This window comes from Hypomesus nipponensis, chromosome 10 (genome assembly GCF_054491055.1).
Source record: "Hypomesus nipponensis isolate SF chromosome 10, ASM5449105v1, whole genome shotgun sequence".
NCBI classification, from domain to species: domain Eukaryota; kingdom Metazoa; phylum Chordata; class Actinopteri; order Osmeriformes; family Osmeridae; genus Hypomesus; species Hypomesus nipponensis.
Window position 1 is genome coordinate 14,100,609 of NC_140370.1, and position 22,858 is coordinate 14,123,466.

Here is a 22,858-nt window from a genome sequence, read left to right on the forward strand (position 1 = left end):
TCACGAGGCAGCGTGTGTGTGTGTGTGTGTACGTGTGTGGGAGCGAGGGAGGGGGCGTTCAACACTTCCAATCTAGGCAGCTTAAACATTTTTGGGGGACTCCTAAAAAGGAAACGAGATGCACGGTACTGTGCCAGAGTATGTGCGTGGGATCATTGCACTTCCGCTTTATAGCGCTGCATAATCTAACTGGGTAAAAGAGCCCACGAAGCAGGAACTGGGCTAGACCGGGAGGGACTCGGTGGTCTATTTCAGGCTTTGGTGCGTGCATGTGCTTTACAGCACTTACAGGAGGTCTCTGTGTGTTGCTGGTGTTAGACAATCTCACAGTAGCACACGTTGGCTCCTGTCAGTTGGCAAACAGTTCTCTCTAGTTAGAGGGATTTCTGCTGCCTTTGATGAGGGTGCTAGCGAAGGAAGCTGTCTATGGTGAATATTCATAAGCTTTCAGGGCCTGAAATATCGGGATGTGTGTGTTGGTTCGTTCTCATCGCTGACAGTTTCGCAGTGCTGTGGTGTCATGATAATCACCACTACCTCTTGCAGTGTATTCCCACCAAAAGAGAGAGTGGTGAGACACCAAGTGGAGTTCAGTAAATGTTTTTGAGAGAAGGAAACGCTTCCTAAAGGTGTGGAAACCATGATGCTTGTTATATTCACAGTGCATTAAAGCAGGATTTTTTAAGGTGGTTGCATAGGTATTGTATATCATTGTATACTATTTGTTACATTCCTCTAAATCCAACCAAAATGTTTGCATTGATGCAGAGGTTGTTTATGGTCTGTGCTGCCGGTATTATCCGTGTGTGTCTACTGCTGTAAGTATTACAAAAAAGAACTGGGCCCTTAAACTGTGACGATGAAACTGCCTAAAGCATACAGGAGATTTTATGATTCATGAATATTCAATGTCACTATCTGGTGCACTCTGACTGTCAAACAGAATAATACATGTACGTAGTATTTAACTGTTATTTTTTCTTTATTTTCTCACAAGAATTAAGCTTCGAGAGCTTTAAACGGGACTTCATGTTCCAATTTTTCCAATGTTCCAAAAACCCTTTCAGCCCCTTTGTATATGAAGCAACAATACTAACAGGTGAAATAAATCATTTTTGTCTTGTAAATATCTCACCACATGGTTGCTTTTAATTTTACAGTTAAATGTACACACGTTGTAGACATGACCTGGACATTAAAAACACACATGTTACAGTACTGTATACATATCATACATTAGATTGAATGTAGTTCTCAGTCACATGTTCAACACCTATTTGAGACACTGGATGAAACTGTAGAATTGAGTTAACATTTACATGATCTATCTTCATGAGAAGTCGTCATTGCACTATTGCACATGGATATAGGCACACACGAGATACACACACACACACACACGCACGCACATCCAAATGCCCACGCTCACACTTTCACTCACTATAAACACTGATTACACAAAACCCAAATACAAAAACACAATTACAGATACTACAGGTCTTTGTCAAGAATGAGGTTCAACCATGTGCAAAAACTATACATCAATCAAAGGACATCTTTTGTACACCATGGCAGGTCAGGCAGATCAAGATCAGCCCAGCAACAATGGTACATTCAGGGTTCGATGACTATACACTCTCCTAGAAGCTCAACATGACGGGCACACCTGCCAAGAAGAAGGCAAGCAGAAACAAAATGCATGATATGCCACCTCTACGTATGAATATCTTCTTGATCAAGGGACATTTCCAGACCACAACTTCCAAAAACAGCTTGGAGCCCAAGAGCCTGTTTGACTCTTGAGATTGGGCTCCGGGTCAATTAGTTATCAAATGATGGTCTATTGGAAATTGCCATCGTCACACACACACACATGCACCCACACACACAATTATGGAGAGAGAAAAAACTAGGCATTCCACACAGAAAGTTCTTGAAATCCTCTCACTTTGCATCCTCTTCAACTCACTCGGGCACGGACAGAAAAGGCAAAAGCAAACACTGCCATCTAGTGGTAGATACACGAAACAACGTTGAAGAGGAGCTCGTTTTCATTTGACACACGGTAACAGCTTTGAGACATGGTCGTTTCCATCCGAGTGCCTGGACTCAGAATGATAGCTGGTGAGTAGAACATGTAGAAGCAGCACGAGTCTTTCTTTACAGGCAGTCTTTGCAGGACTCAGACGCTAGTCTTCTTTGCAGCCACACACACACACACACACGCGCACACACACACACACACACACACACTCCATCACCCTTTCTCTTCTCCTTCCCTCCCCGCACCCCCACCTGTCTCAATATGCCTCTCTGAAGGGTTGAGTCATCATTCTGTCTATTCCCTTTTTTTGTTTCAATTTCCTTATCTTTTGTACTGGTATTTCTTCTGTCAACAACGTCGGTGGTACAAGATCTGGACATCATTAAACTAAGGCTTTTTGTTATCCATTAGTATTTGTTGTCGTTTTAACAGACAGTAAAACTTGAGAGACCAGTTTCGTTGTGCACATTTGAGCTTTCTGTACATGTGTATGGCACTTACATCACAGACTATCGTTTGTCACAAAAGTGTGTCGCAAGTATGTACAGTATTACACATAGATACTGCTATGGACATCAGTACGTGAAATAACTTACATCCTTGTTGGTTCATTAACAAATCAAAACATATGCATGTTAAATACTGCGTCTACATTCTCATTTTTACACCAGAGATCCAGAAATAAATGCACATGAGCGCAAAGCTTTACATCTTAGTATGAATGGTATTTGAATATTGTCGGGAAATAAGACATACAGAGACTACATGAAAAAAAGAAAGACTACAAAAATAACAAATAGAGATTCATGATTGTAACTTTTACAAAACGGGAACATATATATATATATTTGTGTGTATCAGTATCAGTATTGATTCAGCAAGATACCGTTTTATGTGTGCATCCATAGTCAGTTCCTTTAGGTTCCCAAATTGGTTTTCCAAGAGAGTGTAGCCCTAACCCTAACCCTATAATACTCTTGTCTAATATTAACACAAATCATATCAACCAAGGTGAATTTCTGTACTTAAGACAGATCACTATGTAATTTAAATAGCAAGCAGTCTTGTATACAGTTTAGTACTGTATACACATAAATCCCTAGATGGAAATGTACATTTGAAAGACGATATCATACATAGTGTCGTTGTTTAGGCATGAATTCACAACTTTTTCCCTTCTTGGTATATTTTCTGAAAATTCTGCTTACCTACCTGGCTTGAAGGCAACTTTACTCAAAAAAGTAAATTATAGCGATTAAAAGATCTCCTTACATTCTTTTAAGAAAAATTGTATATTTAAACTTAAGTTCAATCGGAACCAACCCTAACTCTGTCCACATTAATCTACAACCCAGTATATCATTTATTGTGAGTAGGCACTTTGGAATGAATTAGTTAATAAAACAAAATGTTTGCACCCAAATAAAAAAAATACAGTTTGGGAGTGTAGGTTCTAGTGGTGGTACTGGAGTACTGAATGAAGATGGACAAGTGCCAGTGTTGACTGATGGTCCTGGGAGGTTCTCCAGGGGACAGAGCACAAGGTCAGTGTTCTGGACTGCTAACATGACTGCTAAAAGGCAGAAACTCCTGAGAGGAGCAAAAGCAGGAAGTAGACTTTGACTTCTAAATGGGTAAGATCATAACCCTCATTTTATGCAGGCCCTAGTGTATTATTGTAAGCAAACATGCTATAGAAACACTCAACTAAATATGTACTATACTCAAACTTTTCCAAGTGGGTGCCCCTTTTCCTAGAGTATCAAACCTCTCTGAGCAAATAGCAGTAGTTTAGAAAGGAGCATTTTCAACCAGAAACTGAAAAGTAAAACGATAAAACAATTATTTTCTGTAAAATAAAATGAAACAATTCCAATTCAGGTGGGCAGAGAGAATTTCCCATAGAATACACGCTCAACACATGGGATGACTTCTACAGATTTGGGCTCCAGTTCCTTTTGAAAAGGCTGTCACTGTACCGCTGATACAGGAAATGCACTAAAGAAAATACGAATCACAACAACAACATTCATTATTTACAAAGAGCGGATCCATGAGTTGTTTTCACGTTTGACATACTCTGTACTATGGCTGATTGTATAAAAAGAGAACACTGTTGTGATCTTAAGGATATTCTGACAATTTATGATCTTGAACATTATAAAGAAGTGCTGTAGCATTTTTACAGGCAATGGCAAAGTTGTGGTTGCTTTATCTCTTTGGATCCACAATAGGTGAGATGAGGCAACCTGTATGGTACTTTGAAGCTTACTTCACACTTTGTACAGCACTTCTCCACACCCTACATGGCAGTCTGACTCAATCACCTCCACGCCGCAGTTTTTGGTGAATACACTTATAAGGATATACCTGTAGAATGCAGGTGTATCTCAACATTGGAAAACAGAAACAACTATTTTGTTTTGAGAAGCTACAATTATTTAAACACAATTCCGTGTGCACAACAAATAGTACCACAACAGGGATTCTAGAAAACAAAAGACTGTTAGAAGATGCAAACAGCCTTGACGTTCTCCCACTAACGACACCACCATGTATTTATCTGTCATCATTAAATGCTTCATTAAATGGAGGGGATGCGATTGGACCAGACCAGAGTGGGGTGGATGGACTGGGCGGGGTCGGTCGGGGGGGCAGGGTGGGTTAGGGGGCGGGGTCAAGCCGCGGAGCCCGTCAGACGTTCAGGTCGGAAGGTTGAGACTCCCCCCGTTCTCGGCCTGTGGGCTGGACATGCGGATCTGGGAGCTGCTCTTGCTCAGGATGGACAGCTGCGTCCCCCCGTTTACCCCACTGCTGGCCAGGGAAGGATGACGTTGCTGTCTCAGGTCCACAGCAAAGTATCGGTTCACCGTCCAGCTGCGCCATTTCCTCTTGATCTCCGACTGCACCTTCAGGGAGAAACTTCACAAGGTCATTTTTAATGTACTTTAGCTGCAAGTCTGGATGAGGATCTCCCCTGCTCTAGGTCTGGTAGGTCATGTTCTCACGGCTTCACTGAAAGACTCAAACGTGCGAGATCGTAATATTATTGTGGAACATGAAAAAGGGAAAAGGGAGACAGGCTTACCTCTCCATTGAGGAAGCAGTAGAGAACAGCCACAACAAAGCCCTGGAAGATGAAACAAATGACACCCGGATGAAAAGAGCACCTAGTAATATTGTTAGCTTTCACCTCTAAAATACCATTCATTCCCGTGTACAATTCACGCTAGCTGTTGCCGGTTGTAAAGGTCGAATCCAGTATCCATTAAGAGTCATCATGTCTCAATGCACAAAACAACTTAAAGATCAGAGTTGGGTATTTGGAGTTATCTCCTCTCCTCCTTTTTGTCCTCTCCTCCTCCAGTGTGTCAGAGGAGTAGCTCTGAGAGGAGACCTTCTGAAGAGAAGGAGACCACTGAGAATGCTACCGAAGGAAACGAGGATTGAGGTCTGAAATTCAGCCTCGGAGCTGAGAAAAGCAGTTTACCTGGAAGGAGCCCAGGCCCAGCTCAAACACCAGCCTCTCTCTCTTGCTGACATCCTCTGGGGAGAAGGCGAACACCGTGTAATGAATACCGAACAGGGGGATGAGGAGGAGCGTGGAACGGGCGAGACGCCTGTCAACGACACCGAGGAGTCATGATCATTCACAAATAACACCACAGTATCTGATGATCATTCACAAATAACACCACAGTATCCGGTCAAAAAACATCTTAAAAAGACAGAATCTGTGTACACAAATATAAATCGACAAACCAAAATAAAAAAGGTGTTCAGTGCTGAATAAGATGGCGTTGCCTGATACAACAGGCGTTGACTGGCACAGTGTTATTGGAAGGTTAATAAAACTGTGCTGTCATCCAGATGCCATCTTTCCCAGGCTGGTCTGGCCTCTCAGCATATCATGAGTGAACACACTACAAAGATACTCGACATTACAGCAAAGTAATGGGGGTGGGGGGGACTTTACAGGCCTCACACACACTCACAAAATCTACACACACTCGTACACACACGTAGGCATGCATGCGCACACACACACACACACGCACAATCCCACACTTACAGAGTGATGGTTGATAGCTCGGACATCCTGCAGGAATGCTGAACAGCCTGAGCGGGCTCACTGAAGCATTTCTGAGCACAGCTGCTACATTGCACGTGACGAAGACAACAGCAACACAACAAATACAACAGAGACGACACGTCTTTAGAGACAACGACACAACAGTGGGCGCACTACTATGGAGCACACAAGACCAATCACTCTCCACACCACTTCCACCGACTGGACTGATCTGAGAGGAGCAGCCTAGATCAAGACAGAGACTGAAAACGACTACTTTGAGACGAAGAAAACTCGTCCAGCAACAGACAACAGGAAGCCGGCAAGGAGAGTAGGATAAATTATCAGCATTATCAGCATGAAATCATGAATGAGTCAAAGACCTAATCTTGAGGACGACCCCCACGTTCTACTTTACACAGTTAATACACATTCAACACATAATACCACAAGGTCTCGTCCAGTTCTCCAACGTAATAGCCTTCTGTTAATCTGTCATCATGGCTTCAAAAAATTAGCTCATGCAATTCAGTATGAGAAAGAGATCCTGTCAGAGCAGAACAGACTGCTCGTGAGATTAATATTTAGTTAAAACGTCAGTATGTTCACTTCTCTGATATTGGTGGTCGTGAAAACACTTTCATGAACGCCTTAGGAAACAACTAGCTAAATGTCTGATGAGTACCTAGTGTTACCATGTCGGTCACTACAGTTCTCCCACTTACAGGTATATGCTGGACTCGTTGCCTCCTATATCAGGAGACTGGAGCTTCTGGACCAAGATGATTATGATGCCAATGAAGAGGACAAAGTTAATCTGCAGAATAAATAAAACAGCACACAGTCAGACTCACATTTGTTTTAATTATCAATTTTAGTAGATGAGCGACACACTAAAACTCGGTTTTATGGTTCAGTTTATCTTAAGTACACAAAGGGAAACTAAAAGAAGGACTCAAATAAATCCCTTTATGTTCAGCTATGTAACAATCACAAAAAGCATGAGTCACTCACCATGATGGAAGTCACCACTGGTCCCTTTATGACCCACCAGAGGGCAGTGTTCTCATTTGTGTCCCAGCAGCTGCAGAAGAAGAAAAAAACGGTTGTTTAAAAAAAATCATCTCATTTTCATCAATGACATGCGGGGGCTCTCATGCAAAAGATGAGTATGGTTGAAACAAAGGGTTACACATACCCGGTGTCATCAAAATGAAGCCTTAGAGCTGCCCACACAGTTACAGAAATGGTGGGTGTGCCTAGAGGGTAAAATATGAGAGAAGTATATAACAGGAATTAAATTGTTGTTTCTTATACCATGTAAGTTCTAATGATAGAGTGGAGGTTGGAAACCCAAACACAGTAGTAATTATATCTTTAATGCTCCACTGATTAATTGTGACAATCTAAGTTATGCAATTGCTCTAATTATATCTGGTGCAGATAACACTATGCTTCTAAAAAAAGTTCCATACTGTAAATTGGATGATAGCGAGCTGTGATTGGATGCCTACCCCAGCCAATGATGGTGTACCAATAGAAGTATCGTCGCTCAGGGAAGAACGTCTCCACCAATAAGGTGAAGAGGTACAGTCCTTCGATGAAGAGCCAGAAGTAGTTAGACATCACACAGTAGTGGAAGAACACCATTACTGTTCTACACGCCACCTGTGAACCACACAAAAAACACCTTTACCTTTCTACACCTCGGAAGGTCTAACCCTAATGTCACATTTAATATGCTACAAATATTCCCTTCAGTTGATATGAAATAAGGAGGCATTCATAAGTAGGCAGGTGTAAATTATTTGGCTGTATAGTTCAATGTCAAAAACTACTGTTTTCCCCTAAACATTACACTGGGAAAAGATAATTCAATGTTACCATGTTAATAGAGTCTACATCCTCTGTGAACTTGATCAATTATCCTCTGATCCAATTCAGACCTCTGTGATGTCATTAAGGTGACCTGTGATTGCCATGGTGATAGGGGTGCAGTGGGAAGGCTGAGCGATAGCGAACAGTGAAGCTATTGATATGCTAATGCTCATCTATGGTAGATTTCCATAGACCCACTAAAACCATAGGAGGGGTTAATTAGTTGTGGTTAACGCACACACATAAGAACAAAGAGGTGCTTGTTGCTGTTGAGCGGGGTCGGATTTATGTTGGTATTCAGGTAGATGAGATAAGATTCTAAGATTTTATTTTACAAGATGTCTTTTGTAATAGTTCCTCTTACTTAAAACAATGCCCCTTATAGAATATCAAACCTGGATGTAAAGATTGAGCATGAATTGAGGTGTGGCTTCCGGGAATAACCAGCAAGAGAGCTGAAACTAGAAGAGGCCCACACAGCAGTACTGGTACTGTCTGTATGTTCTCTGCAGTACTGACTGTGTTCTGCAGTACTGACTGTGTTCTCTGCAGTTCTGACTGTTCTCTGCAGTACTGACTGTGTTCCTCAGTACTGACTGTGTTCTCTGCAGTTCTGACTGTTCTATGCAGTACTTGCTGTGCTCTTTGCAGTACTGACTGTGTTCTGCAGTACTGACTGTGTTCTCTGCAGTACTGACTGTGTTCTGCAGTACTGACTGTGTTCTGCAGTGCTGACTGTGTTCTGCAGTACTGACTGTTCTCTGCAGTACTGACTGTGTTCTCTGCAGTACTGACTGTGTTCTCTGCAGTACCGACTGTGTTCTTTGCAGTACTGACGGTTCTCTGCAGTACTGACTGTGTTCTGCAGTACTGAATGTGTTCTGCAGTACTGACTGTGTTCTGCAGTACCGACTGTGTTCTCTGCAGTACTGACTGTGTTCTTTGCAGTACTGACTGTGTTCTCGCAGGACTGACTGTGTTCTTGCAGTACTGTGTGTTCTTTGCAGTACTGACTGTGTTCTCGCAGGACTGACTGTGTTCTCGCAGTACTGTGTGTTCTTTGCAGTACTGACTGTGTTCTCGCAGGACTGACTGTGTTCTCGCAGTACTGTGTGTTCTTTGCAGTACTGACAGTGTTCTCGCAGTACTGACAGTGTTCTCGCAGGACTACTGACCGTGTGAGCGAAGCAGTGGTTGCTGTCCTCCTCAGCATACAACACACCGTCCTTGATGAAGACTGAGATGGCCCTCAACATGAAGGAGACAAACAGGTTCATGTGGATGAAGTTCCGAGTGCAGTGGAGCTTTCTGGGAGATTAGAGTCGAGATGACAGATATTTTAGTGTGTGTACACCGTGACGGAGCAGCCACATAGCATCCTATAGCCATCACAAGGACAATAAGAAACAACCTATCATGACACCTCAAGACACTTAGAAAGGTTTAGGACTTGGAAAGGCTGCAGTTGGCCAGCTCACCTGAATCTGCAGAGTATGACCATGGCTGTAGTGAGAGACACCAGCGATGTGCTGTAGCCGACAGTGTACAAGGCCTTGACTGAGGCATAGTACAGATCCTAAAGGAAGGAAGACATGGATGGAATGTTAGTATCTGATCACTGTTACACCAGCGGGGGTGGGGGGGTGGGGGGGAGGTTCTGGGAGGACGTTGGGAGAGTCCTACCGGTTTGGTGGTGTTGTCCACAAAGGAACACGCTTCATCGTATGGAGGGAAGGGTTCAGACCATCCATCCAACGTACAGTTTCTAGTGATCTTCCCCATCTCTGAAACCCAAAGCACACATGCATCACAGGGGTGAGGGGGTACAGCTCAATGATGTGAGCATGTGCATGCAGATCAAATGATCCAAGGTCTAAAACCAACCTCGAGTCTTTGAACAAAAGTATTTGTGAAGTGAATACGTGATTGTGATTATTACTTAGACTACATCAGTAAATACAACTGTTTCAGGACAGGAGTTAAACAAGAGTTAAACGCCTGTCGGGCCACCACGGTAACTTGTGTCACTGCCACATACCGTCGTCTGGCTCCATGAAGGCATGGAAGAGCTCTGGACAGTTGACCTCCACTTCCTCGCCCACGTTGGCAGGCTGCCAACACGTCAGGTTATCCCACGTCCATGGGCACGCTAGCGGGACAGAGGACACACGACGGACACAGCAGGTTCATATCTCACATGCCAGGGACAGTCAATACTGGACACGTCGCTCTGTGTGTCAGTCCAAGCCTTGGGGAGCATGCTGAGAGTTACAGTAAAAGCGAAGCCAGATACATTTACAGTAAGTCATTTAGCAGACGCTCTTATCCAGAGCGACTTACAGTAAGTACAGGGACATTCCCCCCCCCCCGAGGCAAGTAGGGTGAAGTGCCTTGCCCAAGGACACAAGGTAATTTGGCAAGGCCAGGAATCGAACCAGCAACCTGATTAATAGCCCGATTCCCTCACCACTCTGCCATCTGACTCACTTACACATGATGATGTCACTGTATCTCCTCTCAGGAGAATCAGGTGGGGTCAGTCTTGTGGTTGGTGCAGGAGAACTGAGTGTATTTAGTGTATTCCAAGATCTACAATTCACAACAATTTAGAGTTGTTCCATTACCGAACGTCTGCAAATTTCTGCAGGCTGTCTCTTTTAACCACTCAAACCGAGACATCCTCCCTGTTTACGTCTTTGACCTTAGCAAACTGTCACTGTGCTACTGAGGCAAAATAAGTCTGTGAGGGTAGTCAGAGGGGACAGTTATTTATGGCTGGGTTAAATGTCAGTCCTATGTATTAAACGAGTGGCGCAAGAAACACAGTCAGCCAGCTTGCCTTTTAGTCCAGTTGAATTAAATGTAGCTGGTGGAACTTCAGTGTTCCCGTTTATGCTTCGACAGTCTCTATCTCTATGATTGACGGTCATTTTTCTCTTTCTCTCACAAAGCCATTGTCTCCCACACCTTATTCCACAGACAGACACTGCGTACTGTATGCACCTTAATATGTATCTTTATCTGCCGCTCTCCCTCCCTCTCTCTGAATGAGCCTGCTTGATACACTGATAAACAGGATAGACTGTGTTATAGAGACAGTTATTATATGTGTGCGTGTCTGTGTGTGTGTGTGTATTTATATCTGTGTATATCTGTATGTGTGTCCGTGCGTGTGTGTGTGTGTGTGTGTGTGTGTGTGTGTGTTTGTGTGTCTGGGCAGAAAGCCTTTCCTCCTGCCATGGGCTCTAATCTGTTTGGGTTCTGTCTGGTGAGCTGGACTCAAAGCCAATTACCTTTTAAAGGGCAACTAGGAGCCAATGAGCACAGCAGAGAGACAGAGAGGTAGCCTGCTGGATGAAGCACTGTCTGCATCACTGGGCCAAAGCCACAGGCACAGCTTGGATGCATCTCAAGTCAATGTGTGTTTTATCTCTAAGTAATAGATAATGTTATTGATACTGTGTGGCAGACATGGAACAACTGGAAATATGAAGAATAGGAGCAATGCTTCATAAACTACCTACTTACACACACACAAACACACACACATACATTTTCACACTGAGAGAATCGCATATACACTTCAATCTCTTCACAAATGATGGACTAACACAGCTTGGACAGAACAACATTAATTGTACAATAATAGTATTCCAGATTCCAATCCAACTCAAACAGAGTACTAATCACCGGGCACTGATTGCTTACTACAAAACACCTGCCAGACATGTATTGAACTGTCTACATCAGCCAATGAGAAAATAATTACATCACAGGTCAAAAGAGGCTTGGATAGAATCACAATCTGGTTTCAATTTAACATTGAATGTTGGGGCTACAAACTTTGCTGTTCAATCGTTCTTTTGAACAAGGACACATGCAGTCCAGCCTTAAACAGTCATGCCATCGTACCTCGTGACAATGTTGTCAGGTATGATGAACTGTCACTACCATCCTTCTGGTCCTAATCTCTGCAGTCCCTCTCTCTGCTGGTCTGCTGGACATGGACAAAGATCTGCCAGCAAGCAGGGACTACATGCTTCCATTATCTCCCCCTTTCTTCCTCGCTTTCGCTTGTTTCCATCACTGAATCGTTGCTCCTCTTTTTCTCAGTTTTCTGCTCTCTGTCTCTGTCTCTCTGTCTGTCTGTCTGTCTGTCTGTCTGTCTGTCTGTCTCTCTCTCTCTCTCTCTCTCTCTCTCTCTCTCTCTCTCTCTCTCTCTCTCTCTCTCTCTCTCTCTCTCTCTCTCTCTCTGTCTCTCTCTCTGTCTCTCTCTCTGTCTCTCTCTGTCTCTCTCTCCCTCCCTTTCTCTCTCTCTCTGTCTCTATCTCTGTCTCTCTCCCTCCCTCTCTCTCTCTTCCATCACTGAATCGTTGCTCCTCTTTTTCTCCGTTTTCTGCTCTCTGTCTCTGTGTGTCTCTCTCTCTCTCCCTACCTCTCTCTCTCTCTTCCCCAGATGGGTTTCTGCTAACTTGGCGTTTTTAATTTCCGCGGCAAACGATTTGCTGTCAGCAGAACCATAGGGCTGCTCTGTTTCCAGGGACAGTAAGAGAGATAGGGATCAGTTAAAGGGGCGGTACAGGCCAATGATTCTGACCACATGGTCTGAAATAGTTAGTGCAGTCAGGTGCTGTAGGCTAAGGTTGTTGTTTAGCATGAAAGATTTATTTTGTTATCCAAAAACGTTTTTTTGGCGATATGGTTCTGCTTCTGCGGTTCTCTGGTGAAACAGCTTGAGACTGCATCTCAACATCAGAGTCAGAAATCTCTCTTGCGTCATCTAGATGTGTAGTTATGAAAAAAGATCTGGACTAAAAGCAGTTTTCCTTCCAAAATGTGTTATTCTCAATCCTACAGTGGCCCCTTCTCCCTCTCTAGAGTGGCCTTGCGGCTGCCAATGAGCACATGAGTCAGAGAAGACGCTAAGAGATCCATTCTGTTTGTCTGTTAGTTCTCAGCTACTTGTAGCTAATATAAAAACCCTCTCTCTATCCAACAGGATGATTGCTTCCAGATTTTACATTCTTCCCTGTTTATTTTAAAGGGGCTCCTGAGGGAAGAATGAGAGTGAGAATCTGTATCAAATCTAAAAACAGACAAACACACCCACACACACACACACAAAAGTTCACAAACAGGCACACACGTACACAAAACTCTCACAAACACCACACTCTCACAGATTCAGGCCCATACCATATTCTAGGTCGTCATCAGGGTCATGCAGCGCAATCTTTTCCATGCACTTCTCGTATTCCCGTTGGAGGATGCAGCTGAAGACCTCTGAATGCACGGAGGCCACCTGAAAATACACACAAACACACAGACACAACTCAGAATGCACTCCACCACACATGTTTGTAAATAAACAGGAAGAGAATTCAGTCTCTATTATATCATTTTTACGAAATTCACTGAACACTGCTCAGGCACAGTCAGTCGGTATTTTTCAGTGGAGAAGAACAGTTCACACTTTTGAAAAATACAATTTCCTCGGTCCTGTCAGGGTAATCATGGTCTCTCCATGGTTCAAGTTTTTCCTGAATGCATTTCTCTTCTGTTTTGCTTTTCTCCGTTTTTCCACCTTTGCGCCCTCCCCCCCTCCACTCCGGCCCAATCTCCCTCCTTCGTGAGTGACGTGACCCTAACCTTCTCACTGCAGACCCACTCATCCTCTTCTCCTCTCAGCAGGATCCATCATCAGACAAGCTGCCTTGGCCTGAGACACATGAAGTCACTGATGGAACCAGCCTCATTACGAGTCATGTTATGACCTCCTATTGGAGAACAGGGCTTGGGACGACGCCATTTTCATCTTTTTCATCTTCAAAGATGTGCCCCATGTTGTCAACCCTTTGTGTTTTATAACAATAAGCAACTATGTTGCTTAGCACCAGGTAGCTCGTCATTCACGTATGGGCAGGCCTTAACAGTTGTGTGCGTGGTCAACATGGAACTTACAAACAGTACGAAAACACCTGAATGTGGAAGTGTAGAGATGTGCTGGTGAAACATCATACAGGGTTGATGACAAGACATGTTCTGTATCTAAACGCAGATATTTTAACTGAGAGCGCGCATGAATGCACACACAAAGATGCCCACAGAAACACACACACGGAAACACACACACACACACACAGAAAAACACACAGACACACACACACACACACACAGAAAAACACACACACAGAAACACACACACAGAAACGAGCACACACAAGCACACAACAACACAAAAATTTCGGAAGAGAAGGAGCAGCTGTCTCTGGAGTGACTGTAGCTGTTGTTGATGATGATGGCGTGTCTGTATGACAGTCTCTTGTCTCCTTAACAGGCCAGCTGTGAGCTGTCACGTATATTTGAGACAAATCACCAGAGTGTGAAAACACACCCAAAAGACCTTTTAAATAGTGACTGATGAAAGTTAAGGTCCCTCACTTAGGGAAAAGACCACTGAATTTAACAAAACAATCTCCACAATTCTCCCCTGCCCTCTCATCTCTCCCATCTCCTACCTGTGAAAAGATCCCTTAAAGGTCCAGATAAGTCCACCATTTTGGATCCATATAACCCGCAGTTTCCCCCCAGGCCCATTTGACAGACGCAGATAGCTCATTGGCTCCCACCTCCCAGCAGTAACCAGCTGAGATCACAAAACTTTCATTTGATCCCTTAGACCGCCAGCAGAACATGGACATCACACAACCGACTAAGCACTGAGGGTGAGAGGAAGCAGTGTTGCTGATGTCCTCAAACGGAGAGGGGGTGTTAGGGTTTGGGGGGGGGGCGGAAAAACAACAACGGATGGAGCACAAGGTGATTATGGACAAGGGGATGCTGGGAACATGGCTCCATGGCATGTACTATGTATGCTGCACAACACCACAACACTGGAAGACCAGCCCTCACATACACTTCTTTCTCATAGCAGCCTCTGCCCATGAGCTATATTGCAGTTGGGCTAAATAGTGGTTCACTACATTCACATTTAGCAGACGGTCTTATCCAGAGCGACTTACAATACAGGGACATTCCCCCCCGACACAAGTAGGGTGAAGTGACTTGCCCAAGAACACAATGTCATTTGGCACAGCCGGGGCATCGAACCGGCAACCTTCTGATTAATAGCCCAATTCCCAATCCCTGCTCAGCCGTCTGACCCCATTCATCCCCCTGTCCCTTCTACTGCTGTTGTCAGGCCTGGTCAGCTGCCTGCAGCCAGAGAGGAGGAGCACAGACCTGGGATGTCGGCTGATGTGCTGGATGGACCGTATGACATTCAATCGCCCGCAGCTCCCAGCCACACAAGAATCCACAACAGCACCCCAGAGAGGGACAGTTCCGACGACACACGCACACACGCACCAAGAACACGCACACACGTACACCGCACACACGTACACCGCACACACGCACACACGTACACACGCACACACGCACACACGCACACACGCACACACGCACACACGCACCAAGAACATGCACACACGTACACCGCACACACGCACACACGCGCACACGCACACACGCACACACACGCACACACACAGACTAATGCATAAACACAAACACATGTAAACACATGATACCCACACTTCTAGTGGTGTTGTCTAATCCAGACACCCCCTGTTTTCCACCTCGGCAGGCTGAGTGTGATGCTGTCAGCAGAGTGGTTCTGTACTCACCAAGGGCAGAAAGAGGATGGCAGGCAGCAGGTGGCCTCTCATTGTGTCCTGTGAAGTGTACTGCTCCAAGAAGCACTGCACTGCTGTGCTAGGGTGTGTATGTGTGTACTAGTGTGTGTGTGTGTGTGCGTGTGTGTTCACAGGAATCCCCTGAGAGAGCTCCACTTGGCTCTACGGCAATCCGACATCAAGATGTCTGAAACACAGGAGCACATGACCCTACATCAGAAGCAAGACCACCGTACACACGCGCACACACAGTCAATTCTAAACAGCATTAAAGCTCCCATTTGACACGGTGTCCTGCTCGTAATGACATACACGCACACACTGGCATCTTCCTCAGTTTAGCGTGTGTTCATCAGCTCTGAGATGTTCCCTGACAGCCTCAAGCAAGGAAGGGGAGGGAGAGAGAGCGGGAAAGGTGAGGGCTCAGCGGGTTTATTAGGTATTTCCAGTCATGACACCGTGACCATAATGAGATGGAGATTGTCAGCCAGCAGCTCGAGGAGAGTGATAGTGCTGATGTCTGGATGCAGACAGCTCAGAGCTCCGTCGCCACCCCCTCCCTCCCTGCCCGCCCCGGATCTTAGTCATCCCTAAAACTTCCAGAAAAAAACAGATGAATCACGTCAAACGTTCAGCCCGTTATAATGCTCGTACGCACGCGCACGCACGCGCACGCACACGTGCACACACACCCACAAGGACATGACAGATGCACATACAATACAATCCAGAATGTGCACAAACACAAAGACTCACCACACACACTCAGACACACACACAAGATTGTCTCTGTCTCTACCCTATAGTTGCGAATCCAATTACTCCTAAACCAGCTCTCGGTTGGTTTATCAAATAATGGAACAGCCTGTGCTTAGGGGAAAAACCCATAGATACAGAGAAGGATAGTGCCTGTCAAATAGAGATGATACTAGCCTGGATGGGATGTAGGCAGACGCACATGAGATGGGTTTTCTCCTTTTTCTCCACCGTACCAATTCAGTCAAGTCCAAGATCATCGCTCGTTTAGGACTACATTGACAATGCTGTCGATCGTTTGATCATTTGACGTACTGTCCGGAAAAAACATTGAAGTCGGCATTTAACGTATATGACCGAAAGGCAAATGAGTAGCATGAAATTCCAAATGCGGATCTTTCTGCCGGTGCAGAGCATGCTGATCCACCTCAGCTGGGTGTTGGAGTGACGTGGGCCTCAGTGACACATGGCAGATGTCAGCCATGTCGCGTAGGAGTGAGGGGCCCTGGGGTTGTGAGGATGCGTGTTGAGGACATCACACTGAGTGAGCGTACACTAGAGAAGATCATGAACCCAATATTAAAGATTCTAAGACTGGCTCTGGTCTTGCCATTCATAGACTTGATTGTGGATACTATGGATTATTGACCATTTTATCTGACGAGTTTGGGAAACCGATGAAACTAGACTTGTGTGTCTCTTTATGTTGATGCACTGATGAATGCTGATTTGCTTGAGCACACACACACACACACACAAGCCAGGCACAATTACACATACATGAATTCCCACAACATAATCCTTTTCATATCTTGACAAGTTGACCACTTAAGATGATATGTAAGCCCTGTTACTACTTTACACAGAGTGTGAGACATAATCTGCAAGAAACGTTTTTTTATTTTCTAAAATGGATGTCAGTGATAACAACAACCTAACAATTACCAATCAGTATCAAACACATTCAGAATTGTTTTGTTGTTCTGTGTAAGATTTCCAAACCACTGTACATAATTAATTTTACCCCCAAAGATATGCTACACTTGCAATATCATCATAGACAATGCTTTTAATCATGCTTTCCTGCTAACAATGAGACTTTATGAGGTTTCATCTTGTAAAAAACATTATCATAACATCCAAATGGTTTGTATATATTTGTCGGTGGGTGAGTAATCTCACAATCTGAAACGTTTGGTAGATTTACATGCTATCACATGTTTTACGCATGTATTATCACTCAATAATTTGCAACATTTCAGACATATTAATTGCATGGTTGACAATTGTGGTTCACACACACATTGATTGATTTTTTTTTTACAGGGGATTAGTCAATCACAATGCACCACGCAAGCAATTAATCTGCCTTCCCTCAATTTCAAGTGCATTAATGAGTGACGCATACATTTAATTCACAATGGGCTATTCCTTATAATTGCCCTTAGCCCTTGAAAGCAAAAACGCCAGCATAGCCTACATATAGGCCTATGACATAACATAGTCCACAACACAACCAGCAAGCTCCCTGGAGATAGCCACCCGTCCCGATACTCGTGGTCTGCCGCAAAACCCAAGCACGAATTCAGTCAATCACTCACTCACTCACTTTTATTCCTCATTAAGATGAAATATTCACATGGTCTTTTGCATTTGGATCCTTTTCTCTTTCACGGTTCTCTTGGGTAACCAATTAACTCACTTGCATTTAACAATCCTGCCTTGAAATAAAGGAATGCATGTGACAGCTACGCCAAGGCGAAACACATAAGAGGGTACAGATCTTGTACAGTAACAGCCTAATGCTATGCAATAAAATAGCGTAATTGTACTGAATCTTACCACGCAGCCATTGGTCTCAGTGGAACTATAATCTTTACCCTCTTTACTGAAGAAAGAAAAAGACAATCCGGTCGTTGTCTGGAAGAGTTGGAAACATGCAGACTGCTTAGATCGTGTTCAAATGACAGGTAGTGCTGCTGCTGCTGCAGCGCGCGCTCACCAAGGCTGCACCATGAAGAGGGGTGTCTGTGCCTCTGGACATTCCAACCCGCCCCAGCACAACAACTTCTTATTCAAAAAGCGTATAGCATAACACATACAGCGAAGACGTACAGAGAAGACGAGTAAAAACAAATGTTGTTGGCGATACCGAAAAAGATTACATCGAAATAGGTTTCTGTAGTGCTGTTCGCTTAATAGACAAGCCCTGTGTCTCGCTGATGTTCTCTATATGCAATAAAGAACGAAGACAGGCTGTAACAGTGACTTAAGTAGCCAGCTATTTCACTTTTGGTCTCGCGCAGCCGCCCCCGTGGAGCTGTTGTTGGGAGCTGGGGGCCAGCCTATAAAGTGACTCTTGTGAAGTTAATCAAAATAGAGTTCGCCTATGGACGCAATTTCACATATGTTTAGTAAATTATTTAACACACACATAGTTATTTTTTGAAGGATTGAAACAAATGTATGCAATCAGGCTTAAATCAGCATAACATCACTCCTGGACCCCTGTGATGTATTTGTTTCAATCCTCAGAAAAAAAATTAAACTATTCACTACAAACCAAGTACAGGACAGAATAGCTTTTTTCTGGTGCCTTACTTGTAATACCAAATTAATTTGCACGAGAACTTCAAAGTTGGTGACAAAAAGCAACATGGTTCACTACCATTTAGACCACTCGACTCCACTAAGCCGCAGGCAAAACAACAGTTTGGTTCATCGGATTCAGGACCCTGGACAGCGGTATTGAATCGCACGCATGCTGTGAAAATGACGAAATGGCCTGCTTCGATGTCCCAGTGTAGCCAGGCCTGTTAAGATTGAGTTTTCCTAAGAGGGTGAGTGGTATTTAAAGCGTCAAGTCAGCGAGTACACCATGTCTCTAGAAGGGAGGACGATCCGAACATTTAACCAGCATTTAGATCCGAGCATATGATTGATTACCCGGCTAGGCTGATTTAATACATGGCCTATAAAATCAATGATAGCATCAACAAATGCGATCCACTTTCTCAAAGTATTTGGGTATGATTATGCTTTAATATGCCTCTAAAAATACACATCTTTACACCTGCATTTTTAATTCACTGTAAATGTGTTGGTCAGCTGGTGTGATGACTGAGATGGTCCACATGTGAGGGTGCTAGTCTTCCTCTGTTGGGAGGTTGCAGCAGCAGCAGGAAAACAGTTTACGAACACGCCGGAAGAATTCACGGATGCCCCCTTTCTTACGCTTTTTGAGAAGGTCCTGACTGACATCTGAAAATGACAACACTTATTATGAAGTGTCGTCAAGATTATTATTCATACTCTGCATGGCACAGGAGAACACATATATGTCATCACAAGAAACAATTTGGATGTCGAGGTCAACAAGTAGGCCCACACTCACCATGGTTCTCCTCTGCCACATCTCTGCACACATCTCCCAGGACCTGAATGTTCTAGAAACACAGAACCATGTCAGAGAGCAGAAACACCATCTAACCTACAGTAGGAACCAAAGACAATATCCAGAGTGAATAACAAGACATTGCAATGCAATTTAACATGATACAAAAGTTGATACAAAAATAATAATAATAGATAATAGAAAGAAATAATAGATTGTTGTGTCTCACCATGGGGTGCTGGAGATCCGAAGTGGTCGCTAGGATACAGCCAATGACCACGCCGGGTTTCTCATCTGACAGTTCTGGCTCCACCTTGGGAGCTTCCACCTCCAGGAGGATGCTCAGAGTCTCTTCTGAGAATCTGGATGCAGCAGTGGTCTTCGAAGGCCTCGGGGAAGGCTGAACCTGGTCTGAGGTGATCTCAGTGATAACTGCCTTCATAATTTTATCATTGTGAGCCATGACCAGTTCCTGGAGAAAGTCCTCCATGGAAACTGCAGGACCACTGGCCTGGACAGACATCTCGGGGACAGCCTCATGACCTCTGGCCTGGGCAGACATCTCGAGGGCAGCCTCAGGAAGGCCATCTTCCCTTGTTAAGCCTTCGCTGATGTTGTTGTTCTGTAAACAGAGTATAAAAAATTATGGCACACATTATACACTGTTTCTGGCAATACGTGTCAATGGATTCACAAGGAAATAGTGAGATGTTTAACTCCTACAATGGCAGCCTTTACCTTGACAGCTCTGTCTGCCTGCAGAAGATCTTTAATGGAAACTTCCGGGGTAGCTATGATGGCCATCTCACACATCTGGTTGGAGAAGTCCTCAGGTACATCACTCCCCATGTTTTCCATCTTCAGCAAAAGTATATTAGGAGTATACTGTATAAGTACATTAAGTACATGTGCTGCAGGTTTCTCTGAATTTAACACATACCAGTGCCAGGAAGACCTTATCTTGAGATCTATTTACATGTATGTACTGTATGATATTGAAAAACAAGACACTATTATAATACCTCCATGTCATCCACAATGGCTGACATCACAGAACGAGTCACATCCAGACCATCAAATTCCGTGCTGTCGTGTCCAATCAGCTGGAAGGATGTCAAGGCATGCTCAAAGCTCTGGAAGATGGCATCCACCATATTCTTCACCACTCTGTTCGTGATGGAACCCATGGCTGAGACATCCTGGGGAGTGAGCACAGAGCTGGCTGCATCCTCCACAAGCCTGAAGACATCTACAATGGCTGCCTTGGCCCACGGCCCCTCCATGGAGGTGAGGCCTGGCCGCTCAGAGCTGAACAGTGATCCCCATAGCTGCTCTTCTCTGTCCTCCAGGAGGTAGTTGAGAGTAGCTGTCACCAACTCAGGCACCAGCTTCTCAGCTCTTTGGAGCAGCGCTGATGTGCTTGTTGGCACCTGCTCGTTTGGAGACCCTGCATCCCCAGCAGATGGAGATGACTCCTGCTTGCCCTTCGTGTCATGCACGGCGCTGCACGCCAGGTTGGAAAACAGGGGGAGGAGGAGATTCCTGACCTTAGCTTCGGCCGATGGCCTGATCATGCACAGGAACATCTCAAGTCCCTCCAAGGTGACCTAGAAGAATGGGAAAGAGAAAGAGAGATAATGAGAGAGAAAACGAGATAATGAGATAGTAATGAGATAATCCACTACCAGGATTTTCCGGAGTGTCTTATGAGAAAACGTCTTGATGTAGTCTCATAGCCTACCTTCCTTCCAAACTGCTTAGAGAGACGTCGCTCCTTCTCCAGTTCTGTAAATACTTTTTTTTCAATCTCCTCCAGCATAGGACGACTGAGGACATGTTGAGGTCTACAGAAGAGGACAGATGTGACTGGACATACATTTTCACAGAATGTTATAGAATTGTGAAAAGTGAGAAGCGCAAAGTTTGCTTACGCTGGTCCGTATCTTTCCCCTCTCAACAGCAAATCCTTAACATGTTCCAAGTTGACCTGGTCAGGAACATCTCCCAGTTTCTTGAGTATCAAGAACTGTCGTATGATAGTTTTCTGCAAGAAACATGCTGAATTTACTGGTCTATGGGGATGGTTGTAATGATACTCATGCTACCAGTCCAATAGTACAATTTTACCTGTCCTTTACACAAATCCATCATCGATTCATCATCAGGCTGATGACTACTGCCCTAAAGAATGAAATAATAATGTTTTGAATCAACATTTGTTACAGAAACGTTAAACATCATTAGATCAGATGTAGGCCTAGAAATATACATTTTGACGATTTGAAAACAATCCGTAATATTACGGAAATTCAACAAAGCCTAGCCCAAACAATCACGCAGGTTATGTTGAGCGTGACAGAGAACGTTTGGAGCCTGCCTGAAAGATAATTCTGCAGGCTCGGTTAACTAAGCCAAAAATATTGGGAACCGACTCGAAATACCTCAATGTAAAAGTCAAATCTAAAATAAATGTGTGTGGAGTCAGAGTATATTCACATGTGCTAAACCTACAAAAGTCGACAGGTGAGAAGTAGTTCGTTGTGTTAGGCTGCCATTCTCTGTGTTTTTAATTGTCCTTTGATAAATGAGACCACGCAACATAACATATTATTCAGTGTTACATGATGTGATTAATGAGAGTACGTACCTCACACTAAGAAGCAAACAGGAACCGTTGATTGGGGTAATTTTTTTTCGATTAAATACAGTTAGCGCACTAAATAGGTCGTTTAGCGGTGTTGATTTGCCACTGAATGATTATACTGCTTGTATCAAAGTTCCAGATGCAGTTTTTGGAATGTTGAGTAACATTGTGACACTTTTATCATGATCCGTATAGCCTGATTTGACGATCTCGACATTGTGGATAATGTCAGTTTTTATTTAATCAAAATGTTATATCAAAGAGGAAAAGCAGGCAATATCCTGTTCCTTTGTGTTAGGCCTAATTGATAAGCGTAGGCATACGTAACATTTGGTGGCCCATGAAATACTGGTTCAAATTATAATTTGTTATA

At 44.0% G+C, this 22,858-nt stretch overlaps 2 protein-coding genes across 3 annotated transcripts; both read right to left on the reverse strand.

The window, feature by feature from the left end:
- Positions 1-2,426: 2,426 nt before the first annotated feature.
- On the reverse strand, positions 2,427-15,724 carry adcyap1r1a (adenylate cyclase activating polypeptide 1a (pituitary) receptor type I). Of its 2 annotated transcripts, none has more exons than XM_084707758.1 (14): positions 15,683-15,724; positions 13,191-13,296; positions 10,033-10,143; positions 9,678-9,778; positions 9,473-9,570; positions 9,170-9,302; positions 7,631-7,784; positions 7,315-7,375; positions 7,131-7,200; positions 6,842-6,933; positions 6,117-6,200; positions 5,535-5,664; positions 5,133-5,174; positions 2,427-4,953 (listed from the first exon to the last, which is right to left on the reverse strand). In XM_084707758.1, the coding sequence occupies exons 1-14, from the start codon at positions 15,722-15,724 to the stop codon at positions 4,747-4,749; spliced, it is 1,431 nt and encodes a 476-aa protein (XP_084563884.1). In that variant the 3' UTR covers positions 2,427-4,746. The 2 variants fall into 2 exon arrangements, with proteins under 2 accessions (XP_084563884.1, XP_084563883.1); XM_084707757.1 differs by having other exon boundaries at positions 2,427-4,966.
- Positions 15,725-19,542: 3,818 nt separating this feature from the next.
- On the reverse strand, positions 19,543-22,620 carry LOC146271874 (uncharacterized). Its single transcript, XM_084708295.1, has 9 exons — positions 22,489-22,620; positions 21,969-22,022; positions 21,773-21,885; positions 21,583-21,685; positions 20,864-21,448; positions 20,580-20,699; positions 20,071-20,463; positions 19,842-19,893; positions 19,543-19,708 (listed from the first exon to the last, which is right to left on the reverse strand). Exons 2-9 carry the CDS (start codon positions 21,990-21,992, stop codon positions 19,593-19,595), a joined length of 1,506 nt encoding a protein of 501 aa, XP_084564421.1. The 5' UTR covers positions 21,993-22,022; positions 22,489-22,620; the 3' UTR covers positions 19,543-19,592.
- Between the last annotated feature and the right edge of the window lie 238 nt (positions 22,621-22,858).